The 23,823-nt window shown below is 44.2% G+C and overlaps 1 protein-coding gene across 4 annotated transcripts in view; it reads left to right on the top strand.

Moving 5' to 3' along the window:
* Window positions 1–23,823, top strand: part of dnah7 (dynein, axonemal, heavy chain 7) — a 1,084,136-nt gene that overhangs the window by 751,533 nt on the left and 308,780 nt on the right. For all 4 annotated transcript variants that reach the window (XM_070875892.1, XM_070875893.1, XM_070875895.1 and 1 more), the window contains 4 exons: window positions 602–735; window positions 2,482–2,817; window positions 11,276–11,402; window positions 17,334–17,528. In XM_070875892.1, coding sequence (XP_070731993.1) covers window positions 602–735; window positions 2,482–2,817; window positions 11,276–11,402; window positions 17,334–17,528 — 792 coding nt within the window. The remainder of the gene's footprint in view (window positions 1–601; window positions 736–2,481; window positions 2,818–11,275; window positions 11,403–17,333; window positions 17,529–23,823) is intronic.

Raw genomic sequence — 23,823 nt, 5'->3', positions numbered from 1 at the left:
ACCAGTTGCTCCTAAAAATCAGGAGCAAATCATGTGGAAATTTGGGGCCATAATGTGGCATTCAGGCCCAATTTTGCAGCTAGAACGCTAGCGGAGCATTGCATGACGATTGACATCCTGATCTCATTAAAACTGTCGGTGGGTTGGTAAGTTTTTGCGCTCTGCAAACCCTGAGCTGAATTTGCTGACCAGGTGGTAAAAGCTGGCCGCTCGCCGTTATGCCTTAAAACGCCCTCCAGGGTGCTACAAGAGGATAAATAGAGCCGAAAATCCAGCACTAGGAAAGTTAAAATTAATGTAACATTTTTCAGTGTTCTTAAATTAGTGGGTGAAAAGTTGAGTTACTAAAAGGGTTTTCTTTAATGGTATGCTTAATAACAACTCTGGCCTAATTCTACATAACTTCTGTTTGGCCACTAGTAACTACTGGAGCTGCTGCTAAAGAGAAGTGATGTTGAGAGAGCCTGTTATCATTCTATAATATGATCACTACATATTTCACAACAGAAAATGAATTAGAAGTATTATATCTGTGTTCTGTGATAACTACAATGAATTGCTAGCAATATTTATATTTTTGAATTTATCCCCTGATCTACAGGTGACCCTGCTAAACTTTATGATTACCTCTGAGGGGATGCAAGACCAGCTTCTGGGTATTGTAGTGGCTAGAGAAAGGCCAGACTTGGAAGAAGAGAAGCAGGCTTTAATTTTACAAAGTGCAGAAAACAAAAGGTAAATAAAAACCTATATATTCATTTATATAATGTCCTATTTTTCTCTTCCACTTAGTCTAATTAAAACAATGATGCTGAATTATGTGCTGCATTTGTTAATAATCCATATTGAGAGATTTTTAAAGGAAAAGCTTTGATTAAAAGAGGTAAAACATTGTAATATTTTGAGCATGGGCGAAGTGGTGCTACCATGCCTTTTTGAGAATATTTGAAAAAATGTGTATGTCTGTCAAATCTCTCTTCTCCTTAACTAACACCTAAAACAGATGATCTAGTCATTTATTTCATTGTTGTTTGTGGGACCATTACCATGTGAAAATTGGCTGCTGCGTTTCCTACATTACAACAGTGACTACACTTCAAAAGTACTTCATTGGACTGTAGTTATCTGATACATTAGCTCTTCTCAAGTTTCAGCCTTTCCAAAGGCTGCAAGTATTTTAAATGTAAAGGCTATTTGAGGAAAAGAAAAGGCTTGCAAAACCAAAGGAGGACAAACCAAATGATGAGACGGGAAACAGGCTCTGTCGGCAATTGAAGCGATTCAACAAATGACACAACAGTTTGATAGTTGGCAAAATGAAAGTGCTGCAGCATAAGATAGATGTGAGGAGGGTTGCCCTGCTTGGCTCTCCTGGGCACCCTTCTCAGGTAACAGCAGTGCAGCATGCCTGGCAGAAGGTGGTGCTATGCTTACTTCTGCGTACAGTACATGGCTGCAAGAGAAGATGAAACAACTTAAGGAAATGTCATTTGCCAGATAGAGGGCCCAAATATGCACACATCAAAGTGTTGTGTACCCAACTGTTCCACAGTTACTGTTAGCTTATGCCAAGCCCTCGCACAACAATATAGATTTTCACTTGCTGACAGTGCAGTCATACTCCAGCATGACACACATTGAAGCTTCTACTGATAATTGAAACACATCTTGAAAGACCATAACACATAAAATCATTGCAACACCACAAAGCTACATGATACGTGGTCACTTACTGATATACAAGATATGTTGCAGTTTGAATATATATCTTTCACTGTGATGCTTCAGCTTATAATATCTGAAGATTACTTTTCTGTTTACGTGATGAGACAGCACATATTAAATGGGAGCAGATCTGAACAAGGAGAGGCTCAGAAATTACAAACACAAGATTCCCTTGGAGAAGGCCCTCTGGAGATTTATGTATATAAGAACATGGAGGGAATAGCAGAAAGTGAAATCTTTGGCTTCTCTCAAGCACAGGGAGAGTAGTATCCCTTATCACATAGATCCACACAGACACACAGAGAACCATGCAAACATCTTGTGTAGTTAGTATCTTTTAATATAAGCTCTATTTAAAGAACATCTTGAGTCCAGCATTCTAACATTCATTTAAATGATAGGAAAACTGAGTGTCCTCCAATATGGGCATGTAATACTCCCTGCCTGAATTTTCTTATTCGCTCCGATCAGATGATCTTTTATGACAAAAGCTATAAGATGAAAATCTGCCATTAAAAAAATTAATGCAGCTGACTTATAAAGCCTGTCAAATACAGGTAATGAAAGAACATTCATTTATGATGAGTTACAAGATTGTACTATTCAGTGATAAAAGGAGGTTGAATTCACTATGATAAAATATAGCCTTTCAGATTGCTAAATATTGTTTGCAGTCACTTGCCTAATAATTTGAATGAAGTAAATGATTGTGTATTAAATACACCAATATTAAGTTGAAGCTATTTTATTCTTCAGGCTGCTGAAAGAAATTGAAGATAAGATTCTGGAAATTCTCTCATCCTCAGAAGGAAATATCTTAGAAGATGAAACTGCCATAAAGGTTTTATCTTCATCAAAGGTCCTTGCTAATGAAATAACTCAGAAGCAAGCAGTAGCTGAGGAGACAGAAAGGAAGATTGATTATACTCGAATGGGCTACCGACCTATTGCAATACACTCTTCCATCCTATTTTTCTCAATTGCTGATCTTGCCCATATAGAGCCTATGTACCAGTATTCGCTGAATTGGTTTATCAACCTTTTTGTCATGTCTATAGAAAATTCGGAAAAATCTGACGATCTATCAGACAGGTATGACAAAATTTGGTTTAATTTTGCACTGTTCAACAAGATAATGGGGAAGGTTTTCAACTACTGCATGGGCGGAAAACTGATATTTGATCAGCTGCTTGTTATACGCCTTGTCCAATATTCCTTTAGATTGGTGGAAAGGAAAATCGGGCAGGATGTACAACGAGCAGCTGATACACCAGTTTTCTGCCCCTGCCAAAGTTGAAATTACTCCAAATTGATTTTAATATGTAACATAATTCAAGTTTTTCATCTTTTTGAGCTCATAATAAATATCAAATAACAAGATTGCAGTGCACTTATACATGAGGAAGGCCATTCAGCCCATCTTATTTTATCCATCCAGACTGATTCTACACTCCCTGGTTTGCTGCATCTAACTGTTTCTTAAATGATTCCAAGGTTTTCACCCGCATCACTCTGCTTCGAAATCCAGTCCAAGTGTTGATCACTCCCTGCATGAAGAACTTCCTGATATCAGGCCTAAAGTTACTCTTTACTAGTTTGAACCTGTATCCCCTTGTCCTACTCCTTCAGTTTAATTTAAAGTAGTATTCCAGATTAATCTTTTCCATACCATTTACTAATTATTTATCTTCATGGACATGACTGCTGCCAATGAACTGGAACTGTTCTGCGCATGCGTGTTTCAGGTTCGTCATGGGAGGGAGTTTTGAAAAAAAAAAATGCTGGGAGGATGGGAAAGGAGTCCAGGGGGCGCTGGTGCACATGCACAGGCATCGGGGGTGGAGTCCAGGGAGCACAGGTGCAGAAAGACGCTCAAAAAACTAGTGCAAATAACCACTCTCTTTATTTTACTCATGCTGTCATTGACTCCCCCATATTGGGCTCAAGTTTCGGCCTGAGTTGCTCCTATTTTTTTGGAGCAATTAGTTTAGAATGGAACAACTTAGAAATTGCAATTCTCAGCATTTAGTTTGCTCCAGTTCTATTGAGTTAGAATAGTTTCATTTTAGAACAGATTTCTTTTTTCAAAAGAGGGCGTGTCCAGCCACTTATGCCTGTTTTACAAGTTTAGGTGTGAAAACTTACTCCAAACTAACTTAGAATGGAGTAAGTGTAGATTTTTGTATGCTCAGAAAAACCTTGCCTACACTTTATAAATTAGGCGCAGGGAACGAGAGATAGGGGAGGGAAGGGAAGTTTACAAGCATTAAATACTTCGCTTTTACAAATAAAGAGCCATCATCAATAATAAATGATAAATAAATCAATAAATCAACCAATAAATGAATCAAAAAATAACAAATAAAAATAAAAAATCGAACAAAAAAAATAAAAAAATTTAAAATAAAAAAAATAATAAAAAATCAATCAATAAATAAAAAATTAAGTTTCTACTCACCTACTGCAGCACCGGGAGCCCTCCAACAGCATGCTGGGACGGCCCCCCCCCCCAGGAGATGCCAGTCAGGAGGGGCCTGTTGCCGCCGAGGACTTTAGGCGGGTCCCGCTGCCGCCGCCACTTTGGGCGAGGCCCGCACCCAGGAGAAGCCGAGCCGCCGCTGAGGACTTCGGGCGGGGCCCTCCCCCAGTGAGATACTGGGTGGGCTGGCCCCGCTGCCAACGAGGTAAGGGCCACTCGGCCCGGGACAGGGGCGACGTCCCTTCGGCCAGGGATAGGGTCGTCGACCGGAGGCAGGATGCGCTGGGAGGGCCAGGAGCTACCGTGCACGTGCGCAGCTGCCGGCCCTGTTTTTGGTGCAGGGCTGTAGCTCCGCCCCCAGCAACTCCTGTTGCGCGCGCCGAGCTGGAAACGGGCCGACAGATATCGGAGAATCGGCAGGTAAGTATTCGCCGCAATTTCTGTTCTACAAATTAAGCGGGCCTCTCCGATGTACGCCGTTCTAGCGGGGGTCCGAAACTTGAGCCCAATGACTGGCAGTGCTTCTCAAATTCCTTCCTGGTCTCTATCACTACTCTGGGATAAATACCATCTAACCTTGGGGATATATTTGTTTTAAGCACTTTTAGCTTGTCTGGGAATTCCAACTAATTTATATCCAAGTCCTGAAGATTGCCTCAGCCGTATTTTTGGGGACGTCATGTTATTCATGTCTTTCCTTGCGAATACTTTCAGGTAATAATTATTCAAAATATCTACCAACTTGTGCTCATTCTCAGTTCAAAGCACATTTACATCTTTTAATATTTCATCTCTTCTCTGATCGTCCTCGTTCTATTATAGCCCCAAAAGAATTTTGATTTATATGTTTTTCCCTCTAAAGCTATACCTTTTTCTCAGTTTCTCTTTAAAGCACAATTAACCTTTTGGCATGCTTGACTAGTCTGTGAGACTGCTCTCCCAATTTTTACACGTCCCCAGATGTTAGCGAGGAAGACTTTGCAGGTTTGACTGGGCTGGATATGCCTTTTTCGTGTCCGAAGCCGGTGCCTAGGTTGATGCCGGGTCTGGAGTCACTTATCGGCCAGACCAATTAAGGGCGGCAGCTTTCCTTTCCTGCAAGACATTAGTGAATCAGATGGGATTTTACGTCAATCCAGCAGTTTCACGGACATCATTACAGCCATTAGCTTGTTATTCCAAATTTGTTTAATTATCTGAATTTAAACTCCCTAGCTGGCATGCTGGGATTTAAACTCTCGTCTCCTGATCATTAGTCCAAGTCTCTAGATTACTAGTCCAGTAACAAAACCACTATGCCACCGTTTAAATAATTTTCAATTGCTGCCTCAATATACCTTACAAGTCTTTATTTCCCCGTAAATGTAAACCTTGGATCCGTGGAAGCACTTTCATCTTTGTGCCAGAAGGTTGTGGGTTCAAACACCACTCCAGAGACTTGAGCATATAATCCAAAATGATATTTCAGTACAGTTCAGAGGAAGTGCTGAACTGCCAGAGGTGCTGACCTGAAATTGCCCCTTTCTATAAGGCCCGTGGCCGCCTGAAAGCGCCGGCTACGGGTCGGTGCGGAATGGCCGGCGAGTCTCCGCGGAGGGGCCGCCATTTAAAAAATTGCCCTTGCTCAGGTTTGGAGAGGTGTAGGGGACCACTCCACCCATTTTCCCGCTGGGGTTTGCATGCACCGACTGCTTACTGACTGGCGGTGACCCCTTCCCAAAATTGCCCCGCAGGAAATTGCCCCTTTTCTGGAATTGTCCCCGGGAGTGCTACTGCTGGTCGGTGCCTCTGGCTGTCAGTACCCTGTGTGTGGCTTGGCAGCACCGCCGCCCTTACAGGGGTGGTGGCGCTGCTGGCAACGCTATGTTATTTTTTTTGGCGGCCGACTGCGAGGTCAGGAGAAAATTATGGCCGCGGTTCGGCCGGGCTGCCAACAGGCAACCTGGCACCCCCTCTTGGCCCACTGTTTGCCACTAAAGTGGCTGCAGAGCTCGCAGCAGCCATCCCCTTTAACTGATGGGGTGGGATGTTGTAACGCGCCAGCGCAATGATGTCATCAGCGCATCGCTGATGACTTCGAGCATCGGCTACTCCACCCCTCCCCCACTTCCGCCCGCTAGTGACGGCCACTCTGCCCAGCCCCCACTTCCACCCCAATGATGAAGTCACTTCCGCCCTGCTTAAAAAAAAGCACCAACACCTGAATTTCTCTAGATTGTCCGCCCCATGCATTGGGGTAGAAGAAATCGTTCAAAAATTGTAGATGCGACTCGTTTGGGGCGTTGGGCAATTTTAACCCCGTTGTCTTTCCTATGAGACATTAAACATAAATGGACTTAAAATATCCTATGGAACTATTTGAAGAAGAACAGGGAGTTCTCACAGTGTCTTGACCAACATTTATCCCGTAACTAACAGCACTAAAATAGATTATCTAGTCATTTATCCTGTTCTTGTTTGTGGGACCTTGCCGTCTGCAAACTGTCTGCTGTGTTTGTCTACATTACAATAGTTACTGCACTTCAAATGTAATTGATTGGCTGTGAAGCACTTTGGGACGCTCCAAGTTTTGTGTATGAATAAAGAGGCTGACCAGATACTGTGAGCTCAAAGTAAAGTGTGACCTTAGTCTTTTATTGCAGGTCTCCAGAGTGTCTCTCCAGCCTGTGAGGCCTCCTTAAGTGCAGGTGCTCCCAAGGGATTGTGGGATCCCTTGGGACTCCAGGGCATGAGCCCTCTGGTGGTTACACAAGGTATTTACAGGTTTACATATATATACAACACTCCCCCCAAAAGTCAATAGTATAACTGTTTACAAGGTGAGTCAATCTGGGGCCTTTCTTTCCCTGGTTGATCATCTCGGTGCAAATGCTGGTTTTGGTGAGTTGTTTGTTGGGCCCTCGCTGGGCTGCTGTGCAGCTGGCCTTGCTGGGCTGCCTGGTGTGGTGAGCCCTGCTGGGCTGCTGCTGGTGATGGGTTCTGCTTCGTGGTCAAGCGCAATGTCGGTTGTCACTGGTGTGTATGTTGGGGGTTCAAAGAAGGTAGGGTCTAATGTGGGTTGCTCTGGATCGTCCGTGAATCTGAGTTTGGTTTGGTCCAAGTGTTTCCTGAAGATGAGTCCATTTGAAAGTTTGACCCGAAACACCCTACTCCCCTGTTTGGCCACAACAGTGCTGGGAAGCCACTTGGGACCTTGTCCATAGTTCAACACAAATGCAGGATCATTAATTTCAATTTCGTGTGACACATTTGTGCCATCATGATATGTACTTTGTTGAAGCCGCCTGCTTTCTACCTGTTCATGTAAATAAGGGTGCACTTCGAGCGTTTTAACCTGAGCCCCATGCGGTTGAGCCGACTAAGAACCTCCTCCAGGTTCTGTAGATGCTCGATTGTGTCCCAACCTGTAACCAAGATGTCATCCTGGAAGACCACAGTGTTTCTCTGGAATATCGCCATGGCTGATCGAATCCCAAACAGGCATCTGTTGTAAATGAAGAGACCTTTGTACGTGTTGATGCAGGTGAGGCCCTTCAATGATTCCGCCAGCTCTTGCGTCATGTAGGCTGAGATCAAGTCCAGCTTCGTGAACGTCTTTCCTCCCGCCAGCGTCACAAAAAGTTTGTCGATCTTTGGTAGCGGGTATTGATCCTGCAGGGAGAAATGATTGATAGTTACTTTGTAATCACCACAGATTCTGACGGTGCCGTCTCCCTTGAGGACTGGAACAATCGGACTGGCCCACTCGTTTAATTCGATCGGCGAAATGATGCCCTCTCGTTGCAGCCGGTCCAGCTCGATCTCTACCCTCTCTCTCATCATGTAGGGTATTGCTCTCGCCTTGTGATGGATGGGACGCGCTCCTGGAATTAGGTGGATCTGCACTTTTGCTCCTTGGAACTTCCCGATGCCTGGTTAGAACAGAGAGGGGAACTTGTTTAATACTTGGGCACATGGTGTTGTCAACGGACGACAGCGCTCGGACGTTGTCCCAGTTCCAGCGTATCTTTTCCAGCCAGCCCCTGCCGAGCAGCATCGGACCATCGCCCGGTACCACCCAGAGTGATAGCTTGTGCACCGCTCCATCGGGAATCAGTTCCTTTGTGTAAGTTCTCAGTTTCGTGCGAATGGGAGTCAGGACTGGCCTTGAGGCCTTGCTGCACCACAATTTGTCAAAAGTCTTTTTGCTCATAATGGACTGGTTCGCGCCCGTGTCCAGCTCCATTGCCACGGGAGAGTCCATTTAATTCAACCTTCAGCATTATCGGGGGACACTTTGTGGTAAATGTGTGCACCCCATATACCTCTGCCTCCTTGGTCTGAGGCTCTGGTTCGTCGTGATCCGCCGTGGATCTGTCCTCTTCTGCAACTTGGTGGTTGGCCTTGGTACATTGGCCTTGAAATCCCGGTTCTGGGCTTCCTGCGGGCGGTTGCCTGAAAAGAAGCGAAAAGATACACACTTACCTTCTGCTTGGATGCCCACCAGCGATTGCAGTTTTAAACCTCTTCTGCATGCGCATGGAGCGTGTGCACGTCTGAACAGACGTAGAGCTGGAGCTGGAGTCACATGGGCTGGACACCCAATTAAGGTAAAGTATTCTCATTCATAATAATGGGAACTCCGTAAATAAGAGTTCTCATTATTATGAATGAGAAACACCTCCCCCCGCAAACACCAAAACGCAAAAAAAAAGAAAAAAAACCTCACATATCTAACATTAATTTAAATTTAAATTAACAAATGTGTCAGAAAAAATATTTTTTGGGGGGATTTTTTTTAAAGTTTTGTAATTAGGGTATAAAATAAACTTACCTTAGTCGGCAGGGTTTTTAACATAAAAATGTGTTTTTAAATTTTATTTTTATATGTGTTTTATATGTTTTAAAACTCTTATGCTGGTCAAAGTAGGCTATGCGCTTGCTTTTACCAGGCGTAAGAGTTTTAAAGACATTCGCTGGGAAAGAGATGGCAAATAGCATAATCTTGCCCATGCGAATGTCCTTGCTGCCGAGATGCGTTGGATCAGTCAAGCCAGAATTTGACAGATCGTAAAAGCCGGTTTTCGACGCACGAGCATCGCGCGCCAAACAACGGCTTTTGCGATGCCTCCCCGGGTTCGCACACACTCCGTATGGACTCGGGAGGCCAGAATTTCAGGCCTATTATCTTCAATATCCCCAAGATGTAGGGGGGAGAGGATTAGGAATAGAAACATAGAAACATAGAAAATAGGTGCAGGAGTAGGCCATTCGGCCCTTCGAGCCTGCACCACCATTCAATAAGATCATGGCTGATCATTCACCTCAGTACCCCTTTCCTGCTTTCTCACCATACCCCTTGATCCCTTTAGCCATAAGGGCCATATCTAACTCCCTCTTGAATATATCCAATGAACTGGCATCAACAAATCTCTGCGGTAGGGAATTCCACAGGTTAACAACTCTGAGTGAAGAAGTTGCTCCTCATCTCAGTCCTAAATGGTTTACCCCTTATTCTTAGACTGTGTCCTCTGGTTCTGGATGTCTATTCATCAATCCCTGCTACAAAATAAATATATGTGGAAGACAGGACCAAGGTTGGTTGTGACATATCCATTGTCAAACATCCTGCTGACACCATCAAGGCTCACATAAAGGATAACCGGTTGTCTAAAGTACCAGAGATCTGGGGGCACACGTGAAACCATTTGTCTGTATTACAAGTGACCATATTCAGACGAGGAGGGAGAAAATTGGAAAAAAGTTGCTGCTTTATCTTTTTGAATAGTTTGAAGTCTGCCATTGCCAGTTTGATTATGGCTCTCACTTCTAGCATGGCCATCTCCGGACAACACTACAAAGACAATTACATGATATTACCATACAACTAATTGACTGTGTTGTTCCTCCTTGAAATATTAATGTCTGATTATTTAAAATGTACATCGACATATTATTACAATGTTTTGTTTCAGGGGCAGTTTCCCTAGGGTGTGGGAGAGTGTCTGCTGTGCTTGTAGGACACAAAAAATACCGATTGGCTTTATGTTCTATTCACTCATTTTTTTAAACCACCTCTGCAAGAAACAAAAGTCACTATTTTAATTATCTCCAAAAAATTTTGCTATTTTTTTAATAAAAATTGTTCATTCACTTAAAAAGCAACCAGTGAACTATCCCAAAAAGAATCAGTCAAATGCTCTGAATATTTTCAGTCATGTTTACTCTTCACCAACCCATATATCCTTAAAGTGAAAATCATAAAACATAAAATGCAAAACAATTTTGAAAATCACTGAAGTTACATAATCCCATTTTACAAATCCCTCCAACAGTTTTCGACTTCTCAGAGGCCTCGGCATTGCATGTAGCTTTTTTCCTTGTGGTTTAAATGGTCATTTCCATATTGGCTTTCGGCCTGTCATGCATTTGCAAAAATAGTACTCCTCCATATATCTTTGGAGACCTTTGTGCATACATAGGGTGTCAGTGCCTTTCAGTCATACAGAAAGAGTGAAAAGCAAATGTAAACAGACTTACACAGAAATGATTAGGCACTATTAACTGTCAATGCACTGACTTTAAACAAAATCCATGTTAAAGCTGTTACACATAAACTGGCAGCAATTTAAAAACCTATATTTGTCAAGTAAAAAAACCAACTAGTTGGCAACTCTAATTTCTAAAAGAAATTATGTTTTCCCCAAAATGACAACTGAAGGGCAAGGGAAGCAATGCCTCATGATGCAATGAGTCATTGTCCACAATGCAAATGAGAACTCTCCACTCTTGAATACGAGGAGCAAATTAGAAAATATATTGCACTGGCATGCTGCTTGATACATTTATAAGGATTCTTATCTAGTTGTGCAATGCCAGTGGAATTTCCTATATTATAAAATTTGAATATCTTTGGAACTTTTGCTGCACTGTATATGAACATGAACAGACATGCACACTTGATGGAAACTGTTGACTTTTCATATGCAATTGGCCATAAAACCGATGAGAATCACAGCAGCCTAAGTGGTTCGTAATTGCATTTTTAAATGCACATGCTTTAATGCTTAATTTGTCTCTCAACACTTTTAGGCTGAAGATCCTAGAAAACTATTTTACATACTCATTGTACGTGAATGTGTGTCGATCGCTCTTTGAAAAGGACAAGCTGCTGTTTTCATTTTGCTTGAATATAAACCTATTGAGGCACGATGGACTGGTCAGTCTTCTACAGTTTTTAATGATAGACTATTATATGTGAAAGTTATATTTGGGAGCATTCTTGAAGAAAATTCTAAGTTAAGGCAATTATAACAATTTTCTTTTTTAAACCAACATTCCTATAAGAGGTTATTATCAGTTTTGATGCATAGCTATAAAAAATGTACATTTATTTTTCAGTTGTGTAAGAGAAGCTTTCATTCTTCCCTGTAATATGGCATTCCTTTTTTAAAACACTTAGCTTGCAACTCCATGATTGTCATTTCAAATCCCAGCATAAGACTCTTTTAAGAATGAAGTGAAAGGTAATAAATGAATTTTTTTTATTCGTTCCTGGGATGTGGGCATCGCTGGCAAGGCCAGCATTTATTAGCCATCCCTAATTGCCCTTGAGAAGGTGGTGGTGAGCCACCTTCTTAAACAGCTGCAGTCCTTGTGGTGAAGATGCTCCCACAGTGCTGTTAGGGAGGGAGTTCCAGGATTTTGCCCCAGCGACGATGAAGGAACGGTGATATATTTCCACGTCAGGATGGTGTGTGACTTTAAGGTGATGGTGTTCCCATGCGCCTGCTGCCCTTGTCCTTCTAGGTGGTAGAGGTTGTGGGTTTGGGAGGTGCTGCCGAAGAAGCCTTGGCAAGTTGCTGCGGTGCATCTTGTAGATGGTACACACTGTAGCCATGGTGCGCCAGTGGTGTGGGTAATGACAATGCGCCCTCCCCTTTAAGGCTGACCATACCGCCATTTCACACAGAGTGCACCGACAGCAAAAGCTGTCGGGGGCACCGGCCTGTGGCAGGGCCGCTGTCAGGGGTAATTTCGGGTAAGGGGCAATTTCGCGAGAGGGTCCCCGCCAGGTGGTAAGGGGTCGACGCCTGCACGCCCCAGCGGGGAAACAGGCGGAGTGATCCCAGACTCCACTCTGCTCCTGAGGAAGGGCAATTTCTAAAATGGCAGCCCATCCATGGAGAGTCGGCAGCCATTCTGCACCGCCCCATGGATGCCGCTTTCCGGTGGTCAGAGGCCTGATCGAAAGGGGAAATTTTGGCCCCCATAGACTCTGCCCTACTCTTGTCGCCACAGTATTTTAATGGCTGGTCCAGTTAAGTTTCTGGTCAATAGTAAAACCCAGGATGTTGATGGTGGGGGGTTTGGCGAAGGTTATGCCGTTGAATGTCAAGGGGCAATGGTTAGACTCTCGCTTGTTGGAGATAGTTATTGCCTGGCATTTTGTGGCGCGAATGGTACTTGTCACTTCCCAGCCCAAGTTTGAATGTTGTCCAGGTTTTGCTGCATTCGGGCATGGACTGCTTCATTATGTGAGGAGTTGCGAACATCCCCACTTCTGACCTTATGATGGAGGTAAAGTCATTGATGAAGTAGCTGAAGATGGTTGGGCCTAGGACACTGCCCTGAGGAACCTGCAGCGATGTCCTGACGCTGAGATGATTGACCTCTAACAACCACAACCATCTTCCTTTATGCTAGGCATGATTCCAGCCAGTGGAGAGTTTTCCCCCTGATTCCCATTGACTTCAATTGTATTATGGCTCCATGATGCCACATTCGGTCAAATGCTGCCTTGATGTCAAGGGCAATCACTCTCACCTCACCTCTGGAATTCAGCTCTTTTGTCCATGTTTGGACCAAAGCTGTAATGAGGTCTGGAGCTGAATGGTCCTGGCAGAACCCAAACTGAGCATTGGTGAGCAGGTTTTTGGTGAGTAAGTGCCACTTGATAGCACTGTCGCCGCCACCTTCCATCACTTTGCTGATGATTGTGAGTAGATTGATCAGGGTGATAATTGTCCAGATTGGGTTTGTCCTTCTTTCTGTGGACAGGACATACCTGGGCAGTTTTCCACATTGTCGGGTAGATGCCAGTGTTACAGCTGTACTGGAATAGCTTGACTAGAGGCGTGGCCAATGCTGGAGCACAAGTCTTTAGCACGAGAGCCGGGATGTTGTCAGAGCCCAAAGCCTTTGCTGTATGCAGTGAACTCAGCCGTTTCTTGATATCACATATTGTGAATTGAATTGGCTGAAGACTGGCTTCTGTGATGGTGGGGACCTCAGGAGGAGGCTGATATGGAGCATTCACTCATCACTTCTGGCTGAAGATGGTTGCAAATGTTTCAGCCTTGCCTTTTGCATTCGCTGGGCTCCGTCATCATTGAGGACAGGGATATTCATGGAGCCTCCTCCTCCTGTTAGCTGATTAATTGTCCACTACCATTCACGACTGGATGTGGCAGGACTACAGTGCTTTGATCTGATCCATTGATTATGGGTGCATGGGAGCACCATCACCTGCAAGTTCCCCTTCAAGTTACACACCATTTTGACTTAGAAGTATATGACTATTCCTTCATCATCGCTGGGTCAAAATCCTGGAATTCCCTCCCTAAAAGCATTGTGGGAGTACCTTCACCACAAGGGCTCAGCGGTTCAAGAAGGCGGCTCACCACCACCTTCTCAAGGGCAATTAGGGATGGGCAATAAATACTGGCCTTGCCAGTGATGCCCACAGCATGGAACGAATAACATAAAAAGTTTCCTGCATTTATGCCAGTAATGTAGTGATGTAGATTTACGTCCGTTAATTTAGGCATGATGTGAAGTCTCCTGATATTGGTGTAACTGAAATTTCTGGTATTTGATTGCGATTTTCTTTGCAAATTACTTTTTGAATGTTTCTTACTGAGACCCACACTATACTTAACAAAGTACTGTCAGTGAGGCATTATGGCAGAACACAGAAATCCACACAGTCTTACCCGTATTGGTGGTGTTGCATTTGCACTAGTTTTATGCCGGTTTTTATATTCCGGCATTGGCAAATGAGTTCAGCAGGAAATTTCAGAGCAAGTTCTTGTCAGCAAGGTCGCTTATGGAAACCGATGCCAATGTCGACATAATATCTGCATAAGGGCGATCCAGGAAGTTTTAGGTCAAAGTTTCGGCTGGCTGGATAAAGCCATATTGACACTTTGATGAGGTCCATTATATTGAAGTAAAATAATAGGCCTTCAGAAATTCCGGCTGAGCATAGTGTGAAACAGTCTTAAAGAACAGTTTAATTAAAATTCAAATAATTTACTCTAAAAATTCTCTCTTACTTGGAAGGAAATATTGTGCAAGGTTTCAATAATAGTTTAGCATCGTTATTCAGAGAGTAGCTGAGCTAAAAAGACCAGGGTGGTGCCAAGATTTGTGCTAAGTTACATCTCAACTCGGGCAGTAGTGGGGCAATTGCAGTGCATCTGGGTTGAAAAGGGAAAAATCGGCTGCGTTCCCACTTCTAATCACTGCGGCAGCAATCCACCAGAATGGCTGGAATGTAGGCTGGGACATGATTGCACTGGGTCCCAACCGAGCAATGAGGTTTCTGGAATGGCTGTGTAGGGTGAAGTCTCTGTCTATCCCCTGCAAGGCCCAACATTGAGAATTCCAACCCTCCTGGCTTTTCGAGGGACCCGTGGCATGATGAATACAGGTAGACCTAGTCAAACCGGGGAGACTGGCCAATTCATCAATGGTTATGGAGACCACCATGGGTTCAGGCTGGGATTGAGAACTGAATCCCCAAAAATCTGGCAATTCTTAAAGACATTTTTGAAGTGACGCCCTTTGTAAAGGAGCTGCAGTACACCAACTGTTTTCCTTTAGGGAGAGAAGCGGGCCACTCCCCTTCATGTGGACTTTTCATTCTCACTCATGGGGGCTGCCCTAGATGCGACCCTAGTCTGTTGAATGCATGTAAGTTGCAAGACGATTGACCCTGATCCCAATAACTTTGACAGGGTCAGTGGCGAAAACCCAGGATGGGTACATTTGGCACTTAAGGCAGCGGTGCACTGCCACAGATTTTCTGGGTCATGCTATAAATGTTTGTTGTTGTCATCAAACATGAATCGTGGCCACTTGTGCAAGTACTGGCCTAAGGAACTGTACCCAAAGAAGGAGTCAATGCTTCCAGGATAGAGTAGAAATGAAACGAGAAAAAGAAATAAAGTTTTACAAGGTGAAATGCCAAGAAATTTAATACAGCAACTCACACTCCATTCATCTCATTTGTTGAATATGTTTGAGTTTCAATCTTTATGTATGCTTTATAGAAAAATTAAAATGTCACTTGAAAATGGGGAAAACAATGCTTCTATATTAATGACGTGGATGAAGGGACTGAGTGTAACATATCCAAGTTTGCTGACAATGCAAAGTTAGGTGGGAAAGTAAGCTGTGAGGTGGATGCAAAGAGGCTGAAGAGCGATATAGACAGGTTGACTGAGTAGGCAAAAACATGGCAAATGGAATACAATGTGGGGACGTGTGAAGTTATCCACTTTGGTAGGAAAAACAAAAAAGCAGAATATTTTTTGAATGGTCAGAGACTGGGAAATGTTTGCATTCAGAGGGACCTGGGTGTCTTTGTACATTAATCACAGAAAGTTAACTTGCAGGTACAGCAAGCAATTAGGAAAGCAAATGTGTTAGCTTTTGCTGCAAGAAATTAGCATATAAGAGTAAGTGCTACTACAATAATACAGGGGATGGGTTAAGCCACACCTGGAGTACTGTGTACACTGGTCTCCTTACCTAAGGAAAGACATACATGCCTTCGAGGGAGTGCAGCAAAGGTTCACTGACTGGTTCCTGGGATGAGGGATTTCCCTATTAGGAGAGATTGTGTAGATTAGGCCAATATCCCCTAAAGTTTAGATGAATGAAAGGTGATCTAATTGAAATATATAAAATTCTTAAGGGACTTGACTGAGTTAATGCTGAGAAAATGTTTCCCCTGGCTGGCTCTAGAATCACAGTCTCATGAATTATTTTTGCTGCTGGAAAATCTCCCTCCTACCTCCCAAAACAGCCAAACAAACAGACCACACCCACACATGCTTTCAGTTCCTCTCTGCTCCCCCTCTCTCTCTCCTCTTCTGCGCATGTAATGATGACCCCTGACCTCCTGAAACGCAGGAAACGATCGTTGCCATGCCGTTGCTATGGACGCTGACACTTTACATAGAAACATAGAAATATAGAAAATAGGTGCAGGAGTAGGCCACTCGGCCCCTCGAGCCTGCACCGCCATTCAATGAGTTGATGGCTGAACATGCAACTTCAGTACCCCATTCCTGCTTTCTCGCCATACCCCTTGATTACGGCAAAGTTAAAAAAATTTAACCCTAATGCCCATTTCAGATCTGCACAAAGTGGATAGGCCTGAGGCACCCAGCGTGCTCCGGTGTGGGTACAAGTGCAAAGTGGCACAGACTTTATGCCAGACTCAACAGGCTTCTGGTTTTTATGTAAATTGGGCAGCCACTCTTTAATGCGCCTGGAGTGCCTGAACCATGCAATGATGAGGAGACTGATTTCCAAAAAAGAATAATTTTCTGCCCGCTGGCAACAATGCACTCTTTGCCCTACCCCACCCCTCTGCCTTATATCTGATACTTTTATCCCCCTCCACCCATCCCCATCCTCTGACAAGAAAATGACAGTGCACACAATAGGCAGCTCATAGCCCTTCACTGCTGGTACCCAACATTGCATCCCTGCCACTCCTGGCTCATCACAAACAATGTCATTGGAGCACCCGTGGTGCTGAGTGTGTTATCAGCCCCTTGTTTGATGTTTTTGTTCAACTGAGTCTGGTACAAAAAGAAAGAAAAAAATGCAGGATTTTCCAGCAAACAATTGTTTCGTCAGTACATTATATCCTACACATTTTTACCAGCATATAGGTTTACGAACACAAATAGATATATAGCATTTCAAAGAGAAGGAAATGGAGGTTGACAATATTTACTTTCTGTCACATTGTTAAAGTTTCATTAAAAGTTCTAACTGAAATTGTCTTATTTGTGGTTCATTAATCAGATCACATAGACATTCTGTCTATTAATGCTGCCTTTACCTTCAGATTGATGATCAGGAGTGGACATTTTTGCTGACCGGTGGCATTGGCTTAGATAACCCCTATGAGAAGCCATGTGGCTGGCTTCCTACAAAGTCTTGGGACGAGTTCTGCCGACTTGATGAAATAACAGAATTCATGGGCATCCGGAAGGAGTTTGCGATTTTGTTAGATGGATGGAAGAATGTGTATGACAGCATGGTAGGTTGGGGAGAGGAGGGGGCAGGAAAAATATGATTTGTCCAAAATTAATGGGCCCAAGTTTTGGGCCGTGCCTAAAACGGCGCAGCCCGGACCTGGACGCCCGTTTTTCGCGCCACAAAGTGCGCCTAAAAAAAACTTACCTATTCTCTGGCTCCCTGCAGGCCCTCTGGAGCCGGGCTGTATGGGGCAGAGCCAGGTCTCTGCGCTGAAAACAGTGCTGGGACCTCTGCACATGCGCGCTACAGTGGGCGCGCATGTGCAGTAGCTCCAGGCGCCCCAAACTGTGGGAGGGGCCCAAAGCATGCAGTCCCTAGCCCTGGCCGAATGGCCTCACTGCGGCTGCGTGAATAAGGCTCCTCCCACCCAACCGGACCCGACCCGACCTCTGCTTCCCCCCTTCCCACCCCCCCCCCACCCCCCCGGTGACCCGACCTCCGCAACCGCCCCCCCCGCGACTCTCTCGCTTCCCCCCACCCCCCCCCCCCCCCACGGCGACTCCGCCCCCGGACCTCCGCGACTCTTTCCCCCCCCCCGGACCTCCGTGACTCTTCTCCCCCCCCCCCCGGACCTCCGCGACTCTCCCCCCACCCGGACCTCCGCGACCCCCCCCCCCCCCCCCGAGACCCAACGCCACCTACCTGTAAATCCAGCCCGAAGTCTTGGGCCCGGCTGTTCAGCCTCCTTCCCTCCCCCACTCCTCTCACCCCTTCTCCCCCTCTCCCCCCCCTCTCCCCCTCTCCCCCTTCCTCTCCCCCCCTCCTCTCCCCACCCCTCCTCCTCCCCCCCTTCTCCCCCTCTCCCCCCTCTCCCCCTCCTCTCCCACCTACCCCCCACCCTCCCTTCTTCCGCTCCCCCTCCTCCCTCTCCCACTCCCCCTCCCCCTCCCCTCGCTGTCAGAAACACAGACACTGACAGACAGAGAGTGAGAGACACACACACAGACAGACAGAGAGATGGAGACACTGACAGAGACACACTGGGGGGGCCATCCCAGCACGCTGTTGGAGGACTCCCGGTGCTGCAGCCAGTAAGTAGAAAATGTTTTATTTAATGATTTTTTTTTAAAAAAATTATTTTTTATTAATTTTTTTTGATTGATTTATTGGTTGAAATGCAACAGCCGGGAGGCTCAATCTTCCTCTCCTGCAAAAGAAAACCCTTTTATATAAACGGTTCTAAATCCTAATGATGTATTTATTATTTATTATTGATGATGGCTCTTTATTTGTAAAACTGAAGTGTTTAATGTTTGTAAACTTCCCTTTAAACCCTAGCCCACCCCCCTTTCCCTATGCCTAATTTGTAACCTACGCCTGATTTTCTAAAGCGTAGTCAAGGTTTTTTCGAACGTACAAAAATCTTCACTTACTCCATTCTAAGTTAGTTTGGAGTAAGTTTTCACTGCCTAAACTTTGAAAACAGGCGTAAGTGGCCGGACACGCCACCTATTGAAAAAAAATTCTGTTCCAAAGTGAAACTGTTCTAACTGACTAGAACTGGAGCAAACTAAATGCCGAGAATTCAAATTTCTAAGATACTCCATTCTAAACCAGTTGCTCCAAAAAATCAGGAGCAACTCAGGCCGAAACTTGGCCCCAATGTGTCTATCTTCAAGATTATTATATTGATTATTTAGCTTGTACTAAGTGACGGAGATATTTAATGCATGGTGAAAATGTTGATATTTGTCAAACCACAGAGAATGTACAAAATAACAGACTGCAGTGTTTTTCAGAAATGACAATTCATTGATGTATTGTGCACGTAAATTACCATAAGTTATTCAGTTCAAAATTTGATACAAACTTTTTAAGTAGCACAGTTGTTTTGTGAAAAATTATGAAAGATTCAGGCCATACAGTGTTAATGTTTAGTTTGTCAAATAATATATTACATATATATATATATATATATATATATGACACATACATAAACGTGATCGCTGACAGTCACAGAATATAAATCATATAACTATTAAAATTATTTGTTACTGTTTTTTGTAGCCTATTAGTATTTGGGATGAGGGGCTACCCAGATTGGTCCAGTTTGACTTAAATCACAGAATGTTTGAAGCTCGTGTCCTGAACTTAAATAAAGGCAATTACAAAGGTATGAAGGCAGAGTTGGCTAAAATGGACTGGGAAAATAGATTGAAGGGTAAGGCGGTAGATAAACAGTGGTAAACATTTAAGGAGATATTTCATAACTCTCAACAAAATATATTCCAGTGAGAAAGAAAGACTCTGAGAGAAGGATGAACCATCCGTGGCTAACTAAGGAAGTAAAGGATGGTATCAAATTGAAAAGAAAGGCATACAATGTTGCGAAGAATAGTGGAAGGCCAGAGGATTGGGAAATTTTCAGAAACCAGCAAAGGATGACTAAAAAAATAATAAAGAGAGAGAAGATAGTTTATGAAAGTAAACTAGCAAGAAATATAAAAACAGACAGTAAGAGCTTCTACACTATAAAATAGCGATTTTCTAAAGTTCTTCTTTGAATAACTTATTTACCTGTTGAAAAGGACTTCAAAATTATCAGATTCCAGCTGTACACTAGTTTAGCATTCTGTTCCTGTAAATCGCAGTTTTCATTTTTAAAACTTAAAACTGATACTTGGATAACTTCTTTTTAGTTTTTGTATTTGCTCCATCTGTCTGGCTTTGCACCTGCAATCAAAGGAGAGCTGCAGGGCCCACTCCCAAGCCGGCAGCAGTGAATTTAGTAGTTGGTTGCCAGGATGCAGCAAGGACTATGCTTCATGACTCCTTCCTCCAATTTCCACTTGTTTCCTTCTGAGGCACATCTGCACTTGGAGTTTCCCAGCTTATTGTGGCTTAGATCAGAAACTGAGCAAGACTTGAATCTATATTGGGTGCGGGGGGGAGTGTTCCCGGTGTTGGGTGGGTCCGGAGCCGGTGGGGGGCACGATCTTGGGATGAGGGGTGGGCTGTTTGGGGCTGGGATTGGGAGAGACTTCTTCCCTCAGGGAGTTGTTGGCCTGTGGGGTTCCCTGCCGCGGAGAGTTGTTGATGCCAGTTCATTGGATGTGTTCGGGAGGGAGTTGGATGTGGTCCTTGCAGCTGCGGGGGTCGGGGGGTGTGGAGGGGGCGTGGGGGGGGAGGTGCTGGGGTGGGTGATCAGCCATGATCTTGTTGAATGGCGGTGCAGGCTCGAAGGGCCGATTGGCCTACTCCTGCACCTATTTTCTATATTTCTATGTTTCTATGTTACAGATATATGAAGAGAGTAGCTAAAGTAAACATTGTTCCCTTAGAGGATGAGACTGTGGAATTAATAATGGGAAACAGGGAAATAGCAGAGACTAATAAATATTTTGTATTGGTATTCACGGTAGAAAACACTAAAAGCATTCCAATATTTGATAATCAAGGGGCCATTGGGAGGGGGAAATTTAAAACAATCACTATCACTAGAGAAGAAGTACTAGGCAAACTAATGGCCTGCATCCTAGGGTCTTAAAAGAAGTGACTGCAGAGATAATGGATGCATTGGTTGTAATCTACCAAAATTCTCTCGATTCTGGAGAGGTCCCAGCAGATTTGAAAACCGCAAATGTAACGCCCCTATTTAAGAAAGGAGGGAGACAGAAAGCAGGAAACTGTAGACCAATTAGCTTAACATCTGTCATTGGGAAAATGCTGGAATCCATTATTAAGGAAGTAGTAGCAGGACATTTAGAAAATCATAATACAATCAAGCAGAGTCAGCATAGTTTTATGAAAGGGAAATCATGCTTGACAAATTTGCTGGAGTTCTTTGAGGATGTAACGAGTAGGATGGATAAAGGGAAATCAGTAGATGTGGCATATTTGGATTTCCAGAAGGCATTCGATAAGGTGCCACATAGTAGTTACTGCACAAGATAAGAGCTCATGGGGTTGGGGGTAATATCTTAGCATGGATAGAGGATTGACTAACTAACAGAAAACAGAGAGTCAAGATAAATGGATCATTTTCTGGTTGGCAAACTGTAACTGGGATCAGTGCTGGGGCCCCAACTAATTACAATCTATATTAATGACTTGGATGAAGGGACCAAGAGTAATATAGCCAACTTTGTTGATACAAACATAGGTGGTACAGCAAGTTGTGAGGAGGACACAAAGAATCTGCAAAGAGATATTATTATTTAAATGGGGAGAGATTACAAAATATTGCAGTACAGAGGGATCTGGGGGTCCTTGTACATGAAACACACCCAAGTTAGTATGCAGGTACAGCAAGTAATTAGGAAGGCAAATGGAACATTGTCCTTTATTGCAAGGGGGATAGAGTATAAAAGCAGGGAAGTCCTGCTACAACTGTTGGTGAGACGACACCTAGAGTATAATGTACAGTTTTGGTCTCTTTATTTGTATTGGAGGCAGTTCAGAGCAGGTTCACGAGATTGATTCCTGAGATGAAGGGGTTGTCTTATGAAGAAAGGTTGAGCAAGTTGGGCCTATACTCATTGGAGTTTAGAAGATTGAGAGGTGATCTTATTGAAACGTATAAGATTCTGAGGGGGCTTGACAGGGTAGATGCAGAGAGGATGTTTCCCCTCGTGGGTGAATCTAGAACTAGGGGGCATAGTTTCAGAATAAGGGGACGCACAATTAAAATGGAAATGAGGAGGAATTTCTTCTGTCAGAGGGTCGTGAATCTTTGGAATTCTCTAGCTCTGAGAGCTGTGGAGGCTGGGTCATTGAATATATTTAAGGTGGAGGTAGACAGATTTTTGAACGAAAAGGGAGTCAAGGGTTATGGAGAGAAGGCAGAGAAATGGAGTTGAGGCTAAGATCAGATCAGCCATGATCTTATTGAATGGCAAAGTAGGCCTGCCTACTCCTGCTCCTATTTCTTATGTTCTTATGTAAGCTGGTTCAAATGGCTGAAACACAGGTATTTAAAATGTTTATTTTTACTTTTCATAATTTCTTAGTTAGCTCTTGAACTAGTGGAGTTTGCAGTGTATGGCTGCTGTGTCTGTCAGATGTCTTGTCAAGCTTTCACATAGGTGCAATCATTGAGGGCAATTAAACGTACAAGTCAAAATCTGCTGGTTCTTATCTTTAATCCTGTAAGAGTGGTTTCATCTAAGGAGCTTGAGCTTGATATGGATACTAAAATGTTAAAACCAGGAAACGGAGGCCGCAAAGTTCAAGAGCGCCCCGTTTGGGGGCAGTAACCCTCACGAGATGGGACTTCCTGCACCCGGCGCAGAAGTCCTGCCCTACAAACTAAATTGAAGTCACCGTCCCCGGGAGGAAGTGGAGCACAATGTCAGGCGCTCCACTTCCTCTCCAGGCAGGCTCGTGGGTGCTACACGGGCAAACGTCGGAGCGTGACGCACTCTCCCTTGTTAAAGGGGAGGGATGCTGTGAGCTCTGCAGGGTTTTTGATGGGCTTCCACTTGGCCACCAGGGATGCGGAGTGCCATGGCCGCAGCACGGTACTGAAACGAAGTGCCGGGCTGCATGATTGCACACGGAGCCCGCATAAATCGCCACCGAGACCGGACCGGTAAGTCTGAGGGCATCGTAAAATGGCAGCGATCACCTCCCCTTTAAATTATGCCTTGCGAATGGAATGCAGCCCGGTTTGTGACCCGCGCACCTGGTGGCTGACATCGCCCACGGCAGCCTCATGGGGCACTGCCCAATTTCTGCGGCAGGACAAAAACAGGCTGCCGCAGGGTGAAAAGGGGTTACCGTGCACGCGATGATGTCATTGCCAGAGGCGCAGCGGCGCAGGGCAAGACGCTACTGTTTTTGCACTTCTGCTAACTTCCGCTCAATTTCGTGAGAGCCGGTATCTTACCCCCTCTCGTTAGCGTCCCCCCCCCCCCCCCCACCTTGGAGGCGCAAATGTACGACTCACAGCTGGGGACTTTCGCCCCCTGAATTTCAGCAACAAAAATAGCAAATGTTGACTGCACTCATAAGGTCAGGCAACATTTGTCTGACTTTTACCTAAATTTCATATTCCTGGTTCAAACTGGAATGTCATCCCAGTTTGCCCAAATGGGCTACCTCTAATTGGTACCGAGGTAAGTAAAGTCTAATTTTCTAATTAGCTGGGTTTCATTCCTTAATACATCAAAGGGCAGAACAAACAAAAACAGTGTTCTACTGTGAAAATTAAATACTGTTAATAGAATATAAATACCTAAAATACCAGAGCCTTCTACAAATAACCATAATGAATGTTGCTGAGTAAATTCTCTGCTCCCATATGCCCAGTGGGATCTGCACTTGAGAGAAATGAAGGTTGAATATAGTGCTGTGGG

The sequence above is a fragment of the Pristiophorus japonicus genome, chromosome 3 (assembly GCF_044704955.1).
Source record: "Pristiophorus japonicus isolate sPriJap1 chromosome 3, sPriJap1.hap1, whole genome shotgun sequence".
Classification (NCBI taxonomy): domain Eukaryota; kingdom Metazoa; phylum Chordata; class Chondrichthyes; family Pristiophoridae; genus Pristiophorus; species Pristiophorus japonicus.
The sequence above is the reverse complement of the archived record's forward strand: the minus strand, read 5'-3'. Positions and strand labels throughout refer to the sequence as shown.